The sequence below is a fragment of the Apiospora hydei genome (genome assembly GCF_038363865.1).
Source record: "Apiospora hydei strain CBS 114990 chromosome Unknown utg000002l_segment0_segment0, whole genome shotgun sequence".
In the NCBI taxonomy this organism is placed as follows: domain Eukaryota; kingdom Fungi; phylum Ascomycota; class Sordariomycetes; order Amphisphaeriales; family Apiosporaceae; genus Apiospora; species Apiospora hydei.
Window position 1 is genome coordinate 5,159,891 of NW_027117361.1, and position 17,992 is coordinate 5,177,882.

The 17,992-nt window shown below is 55.2% G+C and overlaps 3 protein-coding genes across 3 annotated transcripts; 2 read left to right on the top strand and 1 right to left on the bottom strand.

The window, feature by feature from the left end:
* Nucleotides 1-1,267: 1,267 nt before the first annotated feature.
* Nucleotides 1,268-3,164, top strand: PG997_001639 (R3H domain-containing protein; the record flags this gene model as incomplete). The annotated part of the gene is made up of 3 exons (XM_066805954.1): nt 1,268-1,645; nt 1,710-3,042; nt 3,118-3,164. 3 exons carry the CDS (start codon nt 1,268-1,270, stop codon nt 3,162-3,164), a joined length of 1,758 nt encoding a protein of 585 aa, XP_066675727.1.
* A 2,718-nt stretch (nt 3,165-5,882) lies between these two features.
* PG997_001640 (fungistatic metabolite) lies at nt 5,883-9,415 on the bottom strand (the record flags this gene model as incomplete). The annotated part of the gene is made up of 11 exons (XM_066805955.1): nt 5,883-6,206; nt 6,241-6,561; nt 6,621-7,552; nt 7,611-7,703; nt 7,759-7,840; nt 7,969-8,597; nt 8,660-8,721; nt 8,780-8,963; nt 9,019-9,155; nt 9,212-9,297; nt 9,365-9,415. 11 exons carry the CDS (start codon nt 9,413-9,415, stop codon nt 5,883-5,885), a joined length of 2,901 nt encoding a protein of 966 aa, XP_066675728.1.
* Nucleotides 9,416-14,162: 4,747 nt separating this feature from the next.
* PG997_001641 (uncharacterized protein) lies at nt 14,163-17,933 on the top strand (the record flags this gene model as incomplete). The annotated part of the gene is made up of 8 exons (XM_066805956.1): nt 14,163-14,489; nt 14,616-15,190; nt 15,255-15,819; nt 15,873-15,972; nt 16,262-16,596; nt 16,623-16,907; nt 16,928-17,046; nt 17,150-17,933. 8 exons carry the CDS (start codon nt 14,163-14,165, stop codon nt 17,931-17,933), a joined length of 3,090 nt encoding a protein of 1,029 aa, XP_066675729.1.
* Nucleotides 17,934-17,992: the final 59 nt, after the last annotated feature.

Sequence of the window (17,992 nt, forward strand, 5' to 3'; positions counted from 1 at the left end):
TGGACCCCTGGACGCAGCAGACCCTTTTCCATCCTGCCTCTGCCGCCTCTCCCCTCGTATCCTGTTCCTGTTTTCTGTTCCCGCTTCACCGAGCAAAGCTATAGAGGAAGAGAAGAAGAAGAGAAGACAGCGAGAGAAGAGAGAGAAAAAACAAGCCCAATCGCCTTTTTTCGCCATCGCAATTTGGTCGCAGGGCATTCCCCGCCTATCATAACACGCATACATATACTTTTTGCCTTACCTAAGTCGCCTGCCCAGCTGCCTAGCTTTGGGTACATCCACACCCAGCGAGAGAGCAGAGAGAGACGGAGACCATCACCACGCTATTTTTACCTGCTTTACCTCCCGCTACCTACAGGCCATAACCTCTCACCACGCACTCGAAAAGCAAGAAGGAAGAAAATCGGGCTTCTGCGGTTTCTGGGGTCTTTGCGCCCAAACTCAGCTTTTCTCCGCCGACATTTTTTTCCCATTCCTCCCGCCCTCCTCACCTCCCAGTCCTTGGTCCTTCCTTACCTCATCAGACCGACCGATAGACCATTCTTTTACGACGGATCTGTTGTTGGAGTCTTGGTCCTCTCTCTCTACCCCCAAGCGTGTCTCGAGACAAGCCTTGTCTGGTTTTCTATACTTGATCACCTTGCCCTCCCTGCATCAACCCAGCTGCATACAATCCCAGAAGCCCGCTAGACAGCTAACTCGGTACCCATCCCGTGACCGAGTGCGACTTGTTTTTTTTCTTCGGCTTTTTGCATCGCTTTCCTCTGGCCCCCCTCTCCTCTCAACCCACCCTTCTGCTCAAATCCTGCTTGAGCTATCGCCGCTGCTTACTGGTTCTCTGCTCCGTTGCTTGGGCAATTTGTGCTTCCCAGCCATTTTCCCATCACACCCCGTGCCCTGCACACTTGCAACGACAAGCGAGCGACCTGACCACCTCGTGCTCCTGCACCTCCAGCCCTCCCGACTTCGCCTTGGCCGTCTCCAGCAATACGCTTCGTCGATCCGGGTAGAAAAGCCGCACCCTTTTGGCCTATCATTTCAGACCCCTCCGCCCTCCTAGCGACCAGTCTTATTTCATTTGACCTGAACAGTCATCTGCCCTGCCTGGTTCGCGTCGCCACAACACCCACCGCAGGCCTAAGATATCGATTTGGGGGACAAGAAGGGATCGGCAGCCTGCTAGTTAGGTAACTAGCAGCTGCGTCTTTCCCTCGTGGATTCTGGTTATTCTCAATAGCAATCAACACCCCAAAATAGCTTCACCACCATGAATCAACAACAACACGACATGTATTACGACTACCCGCCGTCAGCGAACAGGTCGCCCGGTTCGACGAGACAGGGCTATGCCACCGTCGGTTTGGGCTCGGGACTGCAAGGACATCGTTCAGCCCAAAGGCCTATGGACAACCTCGGAGGCCCCTTGGGCTCCTCCGCCCTATACTCGCCTGACGAGCGTTTCGACGCGATGCATCGATTCGACCGCCTCAACCCGAGTTCCATGCAGCAGCAGAGCGGTTATATGCTCGAGAACAGCCAAACCTGGGGGTATAACAACGCTGGTGCCGCAACGATGAATGGGCCCCTGAATGGCAACGGCCGAATCGGGTCACGACCCGTCAATCGCAGAGCTGCTCTGCCTACCGTAAGTCAAGATGGCCATGGATTTGCCTCCTAAGAAGTTTGCTAACACCACTAACCTACCACAGAACTGGACCGAGCAACCGGCGCACGGCATGCACTCTATGAACCAAATGTACGACGGGAACATGTCTATGAACGATAGCGACATGGACCTCGCCGACCGAGTCCTTACGACCCCGGCCTCTGGCGACTCGGAGCAGCTCATCCCTACCGCCATCGTTATTAAAAACATTCAGTTTCAGTGCCGGAAGGAGATGTTGCAAGGGATCATGGCTACCATGAACCTTCCCCAGCCCTACGCTTTCAACTACCACTTTGACAAGGGCGTATTCAGAGGTCTGGCCTTTGCCAACTTCTCGACCCCCGAGGACACCGCCATTGTCATCCAGAAGATGAACGGGATGGAAGTCATGGGCCGAAAGCTCCGGGTCGAGTACAAGAAGATGCTGCCGCAAGAGGAGAGAGATCGCATCGATCGGGAAAAGCGAGAGAAGAGGGGCCAGCTCGAAGAGCAGCACCGCGCGCCTCTGCCAGTCCATCAACAGCACGCTCTGCAAGCCCTCGGTGTTAGCGTGAGCAAGCAGCCCACTGGATCCCCTTTGCGCGACGTAGATTTGAATGACCCTGACACACTCGAATACTACACGCAGCTTACCCTGTTCAAGAACGACCCCAGCCGCGAGGTTCACATCTTCCCGCCTGATGTCGCACCGGAACAACGCCGACAGATCCATATTCTGGCCCATAATATGGGGCTGGAACACCGCTCCGTTGGCGAGGCTGACAGGCGCCAGATCCAGGTCATGAAGAGACCCCAGAACTCGCCCCCTGCCCACGTGCAGACCCAGCTGCCGCCCAATGTGTCTTGGGAAGACCACCGCAGAGGCCTCAGCCGAGCTGCCACGTTTGACTTCGCAGCCCGGAGAGACGGTTCGGGTGCCTACCACACCGTGGGTAGACAGGGCCCTACGCTCGAGGTTCCCGGCAGCCCTGAATACAACAACCCGCAGAGCCTTCAGAAGGCCAAGAGTTTTGCTGATCTGCGTAAGAGCCCCAGCCCTGCTCCCTCTGGCTCGAGCTATGCTGGTATCGGGAACGGCTTCGGCGCCTCGCGTTACGGAGACTACAACCTCACCACGCCTCCCAACCTGACGCCCACCTCGGCCCAGAACACGAGTGCCGGCCCTGACGCCATGCTGGCGAACAACATGGGTGGCCTGAACCTTGGTTACGACTCGGCCCATCTTCGTTCCCGCGAGGCTCCTGGCGCTATTGGCAGCCAGAGACCCGGCGCCAACGGCTCTGCTGGCCGAGCTGCTCCTGACCGACAGCCCCGAGGCCCCGAGTGGGGTGAAGCGTTCAGCGGCCGGAACCGTGGCCACATGCAGCGAGGCAGTGGTAAGCGACATCTCCGTCCAGTTTGTTGACGACATTATTTCTTGGATCCCTGCTAATACGAGGACACTACTTCAGACTCATCGGATGCTGGTCGCAGCTCTGGCGCTTCGCGCTTCCACTAAGGGTTTTGCCCGCGGGAGAATCCCTTGCCCCATCGACCCTGTCGCATCCTCGACACAAGGATCCTCGAACGAGAGACGATTTACGACATACTTAGAGATAGAATGCTTCAAGCTTCCAACACTGCGTCGTTCCCTAAGCCGATCGCCAGATGGGCCTTGGAGAAGCTGGCGTGATTACTCGATACGGGGATGATGTGCTGACCGGGCCACTCTCCCTCCTTGGCATTCGACTCCCAACCCGCTTTTAACGCCTTGTAATATGATTTTGCTTTTATGTTCTGCTTTTAAATGTCGGAGGTGATCTGGAAGTCCAGACCTCTTGTGTCGTGGCTGGACGGAGTTGCATCAGTGTTGGGATGTATTGTTCGGCGGCGGTGGAGGCAGTTGCCCAATAATCTGGGGGGCAAACCTGCGTGGAAAGGAATGCGTCCTCGCCTGCTGGGCCATTCATTCTATATGACTATACCCTTTTTACGATGACCGACGCCACCGCGTACCACCAAAAAGTTAACTGGATACACACAACATACAGCGACGATATGGGCGACCATTCACGGCATCACGATATCAAACTTCTATACCCTCTTGGGATTCCTTGCCTGCCCTGGGTCGCCCCCTCGTGGATTTGAAAGGGCCGAAGGGTACGGTGGAGTCTGTTCACGATGGTTACGCTGTTACGACGCATATGCACATCACTTAGATGGCAAGGCGATGCTGGTTGGCTGGCTAGCTGGCGATGAAGATGCCTAATTTAATCAACATTACACCTACCCGAACACACACATCTTGGGACGCGAAGCAGCAGCATCTATACCAGTTTCCGCTTGGGAATGAAGAACGAAAATATGAAGAGAAGAAGAAGAAGACAAGACAGGAGAAGACGACGACGACGAGACGTGGCAATATGCAGTGGCAGTTGAGCTGGACTGCCGAAATTTATACGAAGACGGTCAGACGAGGAGGGAGAGGAAGATGAGAAGGGGTGCCGTGTATGGGCTCGGCGGAAGAGGAAGAAGGAAACGTATGAAGTCTCTTGTGGAAAGCTTTCTGTATATCAGTGCATTTTGATTTTGACCGTTTTTGTCCATGTTCGTTTTTTTTCTCTCTATTTTCCATCATATGCCATACTTGGGTGTTCTGGTCTCGCGCTCAGTCATTACCACCAACATCAAATCGTATCAGCTCGTCCAATCTGATGTCTAAAATAATTACATCCATTCACCCATCTATCCATCCATCTTATAACTCCACTCCTCTTCTCGCCCCCCTCCCTCCACCCAGCACCACTCACCTGGGACCACACCGCCACGAAGGATTTCGTCCAACAATGATGGAGCAAAAGGAGACGTCGGTGCGCTCTCGGTTCGGAATATGGTTTATTAGTGGGTGCATGATTTGAAACTGCGGAAATAGGATATGTGCTTGGAAGAAATGGGCCTTGGGGTTTCTTTTCCGGCTTTGGGGGGTTTCTGGACTGGTTGAGGAAGGGTATCGTGAACTGATGGTCTGCTCGATAGCATTTGCCTTTGGAGGGATTGATGAGAGGGAGAGCGCGTGGAGAGTGCGAAAGAGAGAACGAAAGAGAAGGAGAACGAATATATCATATGCCCGAGCTCGAGACCAATATCGTAAACGCTACTTACTGCCTGCCGTTCGACGCGGACAAAACAAATAACATTGATGCATTTCCAGAGAATTCGTGATATGGCGGTCCAGCCCTTCCCCCCCCCCCATCCCATTCCGTGCCTACTTGGAAAAGAAACGCATTTTGGGGCTTTGAAATGATTAGGTTCATGCGAATCGTGTTTCTTTCCCGCTTCAGCTTTGCGCATTTCAGCTTGAAAAGGAATGATCGCAACCTACTGAGGATACTCCATGTGCGCGCGCATGCTTGCATGTACCCCGCCACGCCACATGCCCACGCCATGCCATGCACCACGTCAAAATTTCACAAACTTCCCACGTCCAGTCGGTCAGTCAGAGTTAGGGTTAGAATTGAAGTTTTGCCTCGTCAGTGTCCATCCCTGGGCTTAGTTCAAGACTATGAGATGACGTGCCGTCCCGCGTGCCGCTTGGAGAGTGTGGCGAAACGACGGGAAGCTTAAGGGGGACGTTGAGTTGAGTTGCGCAGAGCGGCTTCTGTATGGATGAAGGGGGCGAACAAGGTTCGATCACGGATGTGTCAATCAATCAATTTAAGGAGAAGGGAGGAGAAGATGGGACGAACCTTTCTTTGCCTCTCTGATTAAGCTGGGAGGGGAGCTTACGACTACTTCGAGACTTTGAGCAAGGGAGTAGTTGACGTTCAACCAGCCTCGCTTGATAGGAAGACGCGACAAGAAGGGAATAAGAGTGTGTATCCGCGGATATTACATAGACCAGCTAGGAATTGCGAGTGATATCGAGAAAGTTTATTGATTTGACGTTGATGGATTGAATAACTATCCGACTATGAAAGGTCCATTTTCCATCTATTCCTTCCCGCTTATCCAAGAATCCTGAGCCACATTACTTCATTATGTACTTGAGCAAGTACTTGTTATATAAAAAGATGAATCCCTTTTTTGAGTAGCGAGTTTTCGTCATCTGGTTCGTTTTGAAAAACCACACATCGTTCGAACTTCATTACCATTACCATGACGACGACGACGACGAGAAATCAAGTTGGGAGTCCCAGCTGACTTCGTTTCTCTGAAATCTCCCTCGGAAGAAATGGCCTTACACTCCAGGGTGAGTGAACCCAGGAATCTGCGGCCAGTCACCCAACCGCGCCGGGTCGCCACCGATACGGACCCAGACAGCTTGACTAGGCGTGGGCCCATCGAGCACGAACATCTGGTACCACGACGGCGGGCTGACATTAGCGTTGGGCGGCGCCGTGACCGTGCAGGCGTTGCCGTTGCAGGTGACGGCCGGGAACAGCGTGCGCTGGCCCATGCTGTTGCCGTGTGTCGATCCCACGGCCGCCAGCAGCGAGACCCGGATGGCGCCGCCCGAAGTCGAAGTGAGCTGGAAGTTCACCGTGGCGCCGTAGGCCCAGTCCTTGTTCGTGATGGTGAAGGTCGAGTTTCGCGGCGCCCGACAGGATGTAGTCGGGCGAGAAGTACTCGAGGCGGTGTTCCTGCGGGTGCTTGGCGTCCTCGGGGTCCGAGCCCGAAACCAGGATGCGGCCGTCCGACATGAGCACGGCCTCGGAGTGGTACAGTCGCGGGATCGTCGTGTTAGCCCACATGGTCATGCGAGCGCCCAGGGGCTTGGTCGGGTCGTACAGCACCGCTGACAGGTTCGGCGGGTCGGGCTGCAGGCCGAAGCCGGCGCGGCCGTTGTAAGAACCGCCCATGATGACGTAGCGGCCGTCAGGGAGGGCGACCATCAAGCTGACGACACGAGTTGAAGGCTGTAGAGTTGTTAGTCACAGTCGCCCAAGTCAATCCAATCAAGAGATAAGGACCATACCATTCTTTCAATGCGCCACTGGGCGCCGGCATTGTCGGGTTCAGTGGAGATGCAGTTGTCGATTCCGAAGTTGGCGCCATCGGTTGTGCCACCGCAGACCAGGACGGTCATGGGGTCCGTGTAGGGCGCGTGCTGGGGCATAAGCATCATGGTGCCCTGGAGCGGGTAGTTGCGGCCGGCGTCCGGGTTGTTGACGGCACCGGGCATCTTGGGCAGCGACCGGACACTGTGGAAGTCGACCTGAGAAATGAGGCGGGCTTCGTTATACTGCGCGAAGAACATGTTGCCCGACGGCATCACTGCCACGAAGGGGTACGAGTTGACCTTCTCGACGTTGGCGAGGTAGTCGAGGTGTGTGGAAGCGGTGACGCCCGCGGGCTTGGGTACGACCTCGGCGCTCGGGACCATGGGGCCATCGGAGCCGTCCTCGCCACCCATGACCAGGATTGAGCCGTTGGAGAGGGTGAGAGCGGTAGGGTACCACCGGCCGTCCATGAGCTTCAGCTTGGTGTAGTCCTCTTCCCACTGGTTGGTACCGTTGGTTCCCAGCGGGCTATCGGGGGTGAAGAGACGAACACCGTACAAGGAGTCCAGGGACCAGCCTCCGAGGTTGATCTGCCGGCCTGCCTTGTCCGGCATGACGATGGAGCCCGAACAGAAGACATCCGTCTTGAGCTGGAGCTCGCGGAAGGCGGTCCCGTATTGCGGGGCCAGCGAGGGGTCGAACTCAAAAGAGCCGGTGTGGTTGCCTTCTCCGGTGCCGTGCTTCTCGACGAACACCACCTTGTCGTTAATGCCGACGGTGCTGATCAGGGGAATGAGGGGCGCAGACATGATGAAGTCGTAGCGACCAGCAGCCGGGCCTGAGGCGTACGACCATTTCGTCAGCTGGGGACCAGTCCACCGGTAGTACGAGATCCGGTTGCCGCCACCTAGAGGACGTCAGTCACTGAGTGAACACACCACGATAGCTAGGGAGAGGAAACATACCGCATAGGATCTGGGGATCGCCAGGGCAGGCAACGTTGCACTCAGTCTCAGGCAAAAGAGTAGCTTTGCTACCCAGCGGAACATCGCCACAGACTACGAGCTGATTAGTCACATTACCAGATGAGCCGGGGTGTCAGTGCCAACTCACAGCATTGGTAACCGTACTCGATACCGCCAGCCTCGTATCCAAAACGACTGCAGCCAGCAATACACTCAGAAATAGTGGCGTTCTCAATGTTGTTGGACATCCAGGGAAAGTACGGTCAGCAATGTCATCTCTGGACATAACGATATTAGCAAATGAAGATGTCTATGTGAGCGAACGGGAAATGGGGGCGACGTACATGATACAACCGACATAGGCCCAGTTGGCGGGCAGGTTCTCGGTCTGGGGCTTGGGTGGCTGGTAGACGATAAGGGTAGCATTCGAGTAGACCGAGAGCCTGTTGCCGGCACCGCACTTCTGGGCGGGGTTTCCGGAGCAGGACATGCTGCAATCCGAGTCGCTGACGAGCTCGGCGCCGTTTCGAACGAAGTTGTCGCAGAAGCATTGTGCCCCATACTCCATTCCAGCTACGCCGTAGCCGAGGCTGACGCATTTCTCGACACAAGACTCGACGCTCAGGGTCTGGCTGTCGGGCTGCTGGTTCAAGAAGGCACGGCCGCTGCTGCCTTCGGTATAGCAGCCCTTGTAGGCCCACGCTGCGGGTAGGGCGGCGGGGCTTCCGGGAGAGGTGGGCTGGGATGGCCTGGTCGAGATAGTAGAAGTCGGGTTCGAGCCAGATCCAATCAGGGACCAGACGCTGAGCCGGCTGCCGCCACCGCAGATCTGGGTCGAGTCGCCATTGCAGGCCATGTTACAGCCCTGTGAGATCTGAGCGCCTCCGTTGGCATACTCGTTACCACAATAGCACTCGCCCGAGTACTCTGTTCCTGCGATGGTGTATCCAGCCTGTCGGCATGCAGTAGTACAGAGGTTGTTGGTCACTTCGTTAGAGTCAGTTCATGTTATCCTCGGCTAGAGATAGGGCACTTGACAAGGTACTTACTTGCAGCTGAACCACCAGGAACCCCGGCACCGAATGTGAGTGTTCTTCCTCCAGTTCCTTCGCTGTATACCGGTCAGTCAGTATCATGTGCGGTACGCCAATAAGGCAATGAGCACTGACGTGTAGCATCCTTCGTACTTCCATCCGCCAATGGCAGCTGGCGGCATGGGGGTCTTCGCTGGGCCGCTGTAGACGGACAATCTGTTTCCAGCTCCGCAGGGTTGAGTCGCGTCACCAGCACAGGGTACGCTGCACTCCGAGTCATTGACTATGGTAGAAGCCTCGTTGGGCTTGTCACCGCAGTCTTGAGAATGGGTCAGCGACAAGCATATGGAACACGGGCAGTCGGGTCAACTGACAGCACTCAGCGCCATATTCGGTTCCAGCCATGGAGTAACCCTTGTCCATACAGAAGAGGGCACAGTCCTCGACCGTCATGCTGGTTCCGTTGTTGTACCCATCACCACCGAGGGCTCTTTTGCCGTCTGCATTGTCGCTGCGTGGACGATTAGCTCGAGTGTCATCTACGTTAGGGGTAGCTGGCAGACGCACATGTAGCAGGCAACATAAGTCCAGTTGTTGGGGAGGTCGGTAGGTATACTCAGCGCTCTGGGTATTATTATACCGGCCGTAGCGATCTGTCCAAGACTGGTTAGATGGTGTCCCAGTGCCATGTGTGGGGAGCCAGGGGATCAGTAGACTCACCTGGGCAAGAAGAGCCACGGAAGCAACGGCAAGGGAACGAAGGGAAGCCATAGCGAACTGCTGGCGAGATAGCGAACGAGTGTGCCTAGCGAGCGACAGAGGTTGGGATCAAGTGCAGGATCGAGGTGAGACCCTGTCCTATATAAGCACATCAAGAGCCCTAGGAAGAAGCAGACATCCTGTGGCTTGCAGTCTGCATTGGTGTGGAGATTCAGCCAGAGCTTGGCTGGGGTTTCTTCAGCTGGGGAAGGCAGGAGAGGGAGGGTTCATGTGTTCGTTCGCCGGGCCGCCAGTACTGTTGGCTGTACACTCCAATAGCCCTTATCGAGCGTACCGAGAGCTCCGGTGAAGCAAAGGGGGACCATGCAGACCTGCAAGAAGCAAGAGCGCGTAGCAGAGGCAGCAGGTCTTACACGAGATGGAATGAAGCCCACAATTACCCTTGGCGCGGCCAGCCGGCTGGTAGCCTAAGAAGGAACTTGGGGGCATGCCGCCGGGATCATGCCACGGGGCGACAGCTCAGGTGGAGCAGTCAGATATCGGGCGCACCCACATGGGCGGGTTCTAGTTCTATTTCCAGGCCGTGCTGATCGGCGCTGGCACGCGTTGCCGATATCAGTGCCATGGCGTGTGTCTGTGCCATGTATCCGGATGATAGTGGTTGAAATCTCTTCTTCTCTCGTACGGCGTCGCATTCTTTGTCCCTGGACTTGCATGAACCCCCTGTCGCGCCTCTCCCAGGACGGAGGTTGATTGGGTGTGACAGCTGAGAGAGCAATCTGGGAGCCCACTACAAGAGTCACCGTCCTTGTTGGGCATGGAAATCCAGGATCGAAGAAGGCGAATCGGAGGAATGTCAATGTGATCAAGATAGATGCTACGTCGCAGTCGTAGTGTGGTGTGGATGGGGCCAGCCCTCATCTAGGCAAGCCGAGATGGCACAACCACATGTGGCAGGGAGTCGATAGACGATATTGGCAGCATTGGCGCCCTTCGCAGATCAGCACCCAACACGCACCACCGTTGGGTCGCGCAAGCCAGAATCAAACGGGTCCCCGAGAATCGACTATTGAACGTCGGGCGATAGCTTAAACTGTCTGTCTGCACCATACCGGGAAGAAAAAGCAAAAGATGCAGTCGGACACGCGCCCATCCCGGGCAAGCGTCAATCGCAGGTAAGCTGTGCCGAGGTGGGTTTGCAGTTTGTACCAGTGGGATGGAAGCAGCCGGTCGCCGATTAGCAGGGTGTGGCCGAGAATTCTCCCGTCTCTGCTTGGGAGGAGAGAGGACACGAGAAGTTATGCAGCATCACGGATTTTCTTTCTCGTATTCGATAGACAGCAAATTGATTGGCGATGAGGAGGGCCTCAGGATAAGGGTGATAAGTTGCGACTAAGGCCATGGCCTAGGTATTCCCTTACACGTGTGGTGGGGGTCAATTGACAGTGCAGCAGTACAGCCTGTGCGTCATGGCACGCTACGCTTCAGGGCACTTCTAGTGGTCCATCGCCTAAAGAAATGCCTATGGGTAGTGCCTTCCCAGACCATAACAGCCCAACTAAGCCGGCACAAAAAACTCAACCGGTCAGCCCACTTAGTAAGGGGGAGGGGGAAAGGGAAGTCATCATAGAACCAACACCTTCCAGCCAACTTGAAGCCCCGAGTTCAGACAAGACGCCGTTGCGGGGTCCGTCCGTTCGCAGCTTCTTCTTTCTGATTAAGTAGGACGATCTCAAGCCAATCAATAGCATCGATGGACCGATGCCCCTCATTTCTGGCAGCTGCCGTGCGAAGCCACCACGGCTGCCTTGCATCTTCCTCTTCGTCATCCGAGCCACCAGCCACGGCGCTTCCTACAATTAAAGCTCCTACAAAGCTCCCCCAAAAGGCAATTCGCCCATGCCAAGGGTCCGACAAGGACCCAAGACCGTGGCGTCTATCCTGTTCATCAAACCCTTAATTCAGCTGCCAGCGCTCGGGACTCGCCGAGAAAATACTAATAGGCAGGCCTACCCTGCCAAGACCTCCGTCACAAACCAGCCAGGAGCAGTTCCAAGCGTGAGAGCGCCGCACAATGCAAGTCCAACGCATGAAATCAGGATGCAAACTTCCAAGTTTATGGACTCATGATCAGATGCCTTGATTTCCCATGACTTGACGTGGCGTTCAGCTGCATCTCCATGCAGCCTGCAGTGCTACACCGGCCAGGCCAAGATAAGCAAGATACAGGACACAGCTCTCCACGCCGAACCGACAATACCCCAACCGCGGCTCTGACACCTCCAAACCAGCCCGTCCAGTCCCCAGATCATGCACAATGCTTACAACTGCTTCCGATGCTCAGCCACCGACACGCTCCTAGCCGACGGCCACTTTGGAAGTTATCGTGGCGGCGCAGATCAAGAGCCTCATTCATCAAAGGCACTGGGGGAGCCAATCAACCTGTGCTGGTGGTCGGGGAACGGTTCCTCCCTTCCTCCCCCTTTTCCTCGTCTCATCAAATCGAGGCAAGCGGTTTATCGAGATCTCATTAAGTGAGAACTAACGCCAGGCCCCGACCCTGTTGATCAGTTAGTCCAACGTCCTCAACAGCGCCCCGCCTGTCAGCGCGGGCGCCATTCGCAGATGGACTGTGTGAGTGGCGCCACAGTCAGCAAGAGCTCTTGGAATCCCGGCCCAATTGGTCGAGACGGCCATGATTCCTCGCACTTCGTGCTTGCTTTTTCGATTTGTCATATTCCAGTTCGGCAGGCCTGCTGTTTTCTCAAATAGATCATCTTTCGTTGAGACATTTCACGGGATTGACTGCCTGGCAACCAGTGAAGAAGAGCGGTGAATCTGCAGCAAGGCACACACACACACAGCTAGCTCTGCTTACGGGTCGGCGTCTGCTGCAAGCCATCCTCTTCACTGGGCAAATCATGTATGGACAACTGAACATTCAAACGCGACTATTGGCCATCCAAATGGGTTTCCTTTTGTCGCCTGCCTATTCCAGAGACCAACTTACCTTGATGAATACAGTCATCTGGACGAGACGCGACAGCCACCTGAACAGCAACAACAACATCGGCACCAGCCACCATCACCGCCGTCTGACATGCGACCCGTTCTGATAAGCTTTCCTGCATACCACCCACACAGCCGCAACGTACCGCCTCTCGCTTGCATTGTGCTTCCCCAAATCTTTCACCTGATCAAGCGATCCTGTTGACCGAACCCCTTATGAGCCTCGCCAGTGTGATTTCAGTCTCAGCCACCGACGCAATTATTTTTCCTTTCGTGCACCATACGGTTGAATACTAATCATGCAGGGCTAATTGCTCAAGAGGGAAGGTCTATCCCGAAGGAACGAAGTGGAAGAAGCAGGATAAATGAACGAAAACACTTGACCGCTTCATGTATCCTGCACCAGCCACAGAGGCACGCGCCGCCGGCTATGCATGGCCAGTCGTTACACACGTTGGCGCGGTTCGTGACCGATGATCATGGGTTGCAGTCTTGATTATGCAGTCGTTGGTGAAAGTCGTTCGATGGCGCTCTGCCGTGTTCATGTCCATATGCACGAGGATCATCCAAGGAGGCCTGGTAAACTCAACATCTACCCTTTTCGGTTTCCTGCCTCTGAAGATGCAACTAGCATGAGTGAATACGGGGTGATTGGCGACTGAATGACGTACCGTGCAGATCCGGCTCGTGCCGGTTGAACCAACCCCTTATGGTACTGGCGTAAAGCGCAGCGATACCTATGGCTTGCGTAACGTTATTGGTAACGTCTTGCAAGTTCGGCGATAGTAGACGGACAAGCAGTAGTAGGACCGAGCAAGGGAAGGTGGGTGTGTGCGATACTGATGCAATACAAGCTCGTATATCTGACATGATCGCGTTGCTTGAAGCATCCAATTTCCAATCGTTCATCTGATGAGCCTAACCGGTCGTTTCGCAGATAGGAACATACGTTGAAGTCTCCCCGAGCCATGTATGGACAATATATATCCCATTCCTAATGCTATGGTGCCAACCAACAAAAGGATGGCGAGTGAGCTTCCAGAGTTAATAGGCTTCCACCTACCGTTGTATCGAGCCACCCCTGTATCCAGTCTCGCCCCTTAAAGGCTAATAGTCTAGATTAGTCCAACTCTGGGCGTTGAACATCAACATCATCCTCCGTAACCATGGCCCTAGTACAATTTCATGTCTAAAAGCCGTGATCCTGACGTTGACCCGTCTGTTAGAGTCAATGGATCATTTGTGTGAACGGTCGCCTTTTCATGCGATCAGCTGATGGACCCCTCTTTGGCCAATGGCTACCCTTGCCGTATTGCTGTCAATGAGACCCAAGAAGCATACCTGCATAAACCCCGCTGTCCATGTGTCAGATGCTTAGGTAAGTAGGCGCGTAGGGGAAGGGAAAGGAAAGGCCCGACCATGAGGCTCTATCCCGGCACGACTTTATCCCCTGCGGATGCCAACTCATCATTCTCATTTGAACGGGATAATACATCCCGGTACAATCAAAGATGGAACCATCAGCCTCTGGGGGCACCACAGTTGAGGGAGCCCATTTGATTGCGAGCCAATTGTATGAAACACGCGTGTGCGATGCAAATCTCCACGACCCTCGCGATTTCTATCCGGAAAGCTGCCTCGACAAGGTGGTCACGCGCCCCAATGTCCTTCGGAGCCTGGGCAATGACACCGATGAGAGCCTTATCGCTTTCGTACTCGCGGAGGCCAAAAGGCTGTTTGCGATAGCCATTGTCAGTGGCTGAGAGGCAATGCTCTCTTGGAAACGACCATGGCGTTCAAGGATGCCTGCTTTACCGATGAGTTTCTACCCATCACAAGCAGTAACCGGCACATGATTACCAGCCTCGGACATGATAATCGCGATGTCAGTGCGCCATGGAGTTCTGCACATGCTGAGAGGTTCATGGAGAAGCAATGGGAGTTTCTGGTCCGTGGTATTTCGAAAAGCGACCTGGATTGGGATTTGGACCCAGAACATATCCTGCCCTTCCGCGTGGTGCGTGACTTCAGCCATGGGGATAGCCAAGGGGGTAGCAGGCTATCTGGTAGCCCAGCAACGGTCCTCAAAGAATACTATCCGGATGCCATATCGCCAGTACGCCAAACATTAGAAACGCTCCTGTTTATGAGTAAAACGATACTCACACGAGACAGTACATGATCAAACCGCCCTAAGCCACGACCACAACGTCCAGAACGGCCGCTCCGGACTTGCTCGCAGCTTCGATTCCAGATTGGTGAGGAGGAAGAGGAGAAAAGAGATGAAGACGAGAATGCGGAAGAGAGCGACGTCCAGGAAGAAGAGGCACAAGAAAAAGAGACCCAACCGGTTGTGGCCGTTAAAGAGTACCGCCGCGACGTGCCCCGTGGGAAAGAAGTTCAAGCCTTGAAGAAGGCAAAGGAGATGGGAGCCCGTCACTGCATCGAGCTGCTCGCCGTCATCACCCGTGGTGATATGTGCTATCTCGTCTTCCCTTGGGCGGATGGCGGCAATCTATCCGAGTTTTGGTCAAGCCATCCCAAGCCGCGCATGACTGCTGGTCTCATGCGGCGGGTTGTGCGGCAACTCAAGGGGCTCACGGATGCACTGAATACGCTACACACCTCTACGGACGGCAGCAGCTGTTTCCATCATGGGGATCTTAGGGCCGAGACTATCCTCCGCTTCCGGACGAGGCCTAAGACTGATCGTGAAATTGATGTCGGCGTAATGAAGATAGCAAACTTCGACCTTGCTCAAGTGGAGAACGACTCGCCCGAGGTTCGACTGACCGCTGTCACCGGGGACCCTCTACTGTACCAGGCTCCCGAGTGTATCGTCCGGTGGATTTTCCAAGGGCCATGCCATATCATGCCGCAGCGACATCTGGTCTTTTGGATGCGTCGTCATCGAGTTCATGATCTGGATATTATATGGTCGAACTGAGCTCGATCAGTTTCGTTATCTCCGGCTCAACACATTGTGGGAAAACAGGTCAAGTGCACGAGGCGGAAGCTCGAAGACCTTGGTTCAACCCGTGCTCAATCGTGCCATGGAAACGATCCTAGCCGACCAGGAGTGCCAAAGCCAGTCGGCCATGCGAGATCTCTTGAGACTGGTCAAGAACTCGCTTTTGGCTGCCCGGCTGGAGGAGCCACACGACGTACTTCATTCAATAAGATCTTCGTCCGAAATACGGCCACGAAAGAGTGACGATGAAGTGCCTTATGGCGACAACGAAGTCCTAAGCAGTCGTGGTCATGCTAATACGTTCCGCAAGGCCCTGGGAACTATACAGAAACGTGGAAGAGTTGCCCATTATTATTGGTACACGAACCTGCAGCGCTACGACATCCAAAAACGCATGTTTCCACTTGAAGGCATGACGTCAAATGTCAAGGACATGCAGTCTACTGAAAACACAGTCGAGATCAAAGGTACCAAGGTATGGTGCAACCGGCCGGTTTGAGATATGTCTCTACTCACACAACTGTATAGGTGAATGACCAATGGTTCTTTCCGGTTGACAACGACTTTGTCGTCGAAAGTGGGCTTCTCTATAGCGAGGAGGCACAGTTTGGAAGCCGAACCCCTCCGGGTACCATCTGCCTTCCTTGCACAATGCCTATCAAACCCTTCTTTACGGATGATGTGTCTGATTTACACCACTCCGCCTCGTCTTGTGGGTTTTGCAGGCTCCGTATGAAAGTATGTAACCAAGGCGGAGGGGTCACGGATAGAACCGCACGATTTGACGTCAGAGACTCCATGATACTACTCAACGGCAAATATCCTCCAGTCTTGACTATTTGTTGGGATCCAGGTAAGTTATGGCATTCCAACTTGATTCCGATGAGTCCAGAATGCTGACTCCAGGTGAAAAACAGGCGAAACTAAGCGAATCCCGAAAGACTTCCAGATCGGAATGCCGGCTCTGGCTGATGCGGGGAGTTCAAGCCACTTTGCGATCATACAATCATGGCTTGATAGCTGCACGAAGAGCCATGCAGACTGTGCTACACCTATAGTCCGCCAGAGATCTGGAATCTGCGTGCCATCACGACTGCTAGACATAGGATCGGATGGGGATCCAACAATCAAGCTACTGGACATCAGCAGCACCACCTGGCTGCGATACATTGCCCTGTCGCACCCCTGGGGCCCCGGGCCGCATTTCTGTACCCTCCCTTCCAACCTCAACGGTCATAAGCAGGGCATCGCTGTGGATAGTCTCCCGCCACCTTCAAGGACGCCGTGATCGTGACGCGCAGGCTGGGAATATCCTATCTCTGGATCGACTCGATCTGCATCGTCCAGGGGCCCGAGGGAGACTTCGACACCGAAGCAGATCGCATGGAGTACTACTTCGGCAACGCCTGGTGCGTCATCGTCGCGAGCAGCGCCACTTCCCAAACGGACGGCTTCCTCCGCCCACGTACCCAGCAGCGGGACTTTGTGACGGTCGAGAGCCACTACAAGGGCCGGCCCCGCTTCCACGTGTGCGAGTTCATCGACGACTTCCAGAAGGACGTCGTGGAGGGCCGCTTAGCCAGCGCGGCTGGGTCTTCCAGGAGCGCGCGCTCGCCCGGCGTTCCATCTTCTTTTCCGAGGGTCAGACGTACTGGGAGTGCGGCCATGGGGTCCGCTGCGAAACGATGACCAAGACGTCCAAGTAAGTCCACCAGCTTCGCCAACCGGAGCTTCCCAAACATTATTTTCCACCTGGAATTTCGAACTCGAAGAAAAACGTATCTAACTTAGGTTTTCGGGTAAAGCCTGCTTGCCTCGTACATGGGCGACCCGAACTTCCCGTCCCGCCTCGCCGACGGCGTCACGCGGCTCGAGACGATCCGAGGCTACGAGAGCCTCTACAGCCGGTACTCGCGCCTGGCCCTGTCGCGGGCCACGGACCGGCCCGTCGCGATCCGCGGCCTGCAGAGGCGGCTCATCCGCAGCCTCGGCGTCCCCGGACCCTTTGGCGTCTTCGACGACCGCCGCAGCTACTTGCAGCACACCCTGCTGTGGCGCCGCGGCCGCGACGTCGCGTCCCTGGCGCGCGTCCCGGGCCTCGTCGGCCGCGTGCCGAGCTGGTCTTGGATGGCGTACGGCGGGGGTATTGACTACCTTGACTTGCCGCGGGGCGGCGGGGTCTTGTGGAAGGCGGGCCAGGTCGAGGCGCCTTGGAGAAGCGACGAGCTGGATTCGAGGATCGCGTTGGATGTTGGTACCGCGCCTCGTGATATGGAGCTTAAGGCCGTTGCAAGACCCTTCGGCCTCGGCTTTTTGGGAGATAGCGAACCCAGACGCCGGCCCGAGATCATCTACGACGACCCGGGCGCAGGTATTCGGGATCCCAGTAGACTGCGTTGTGTGGCGATGGGCCGCGAGGATGTGCGAGGCAAAGCCGAAGCAGACATCACGCATTACGTCCTGGTGGTCCAATTGACGGAGGGGAGGCTGAATATGAACGATGTCTATGAGCGGGTCGGCGCTGGTTACGTTGACGGGTGCCTCATCGATTGGAGAGAGTCGGAGATGTCTTGGGTTACGATATGTTAATTAGTGGGCGTTACGATACCATTAATACAGAACATGAACTTATCCCATGAACGCAATAT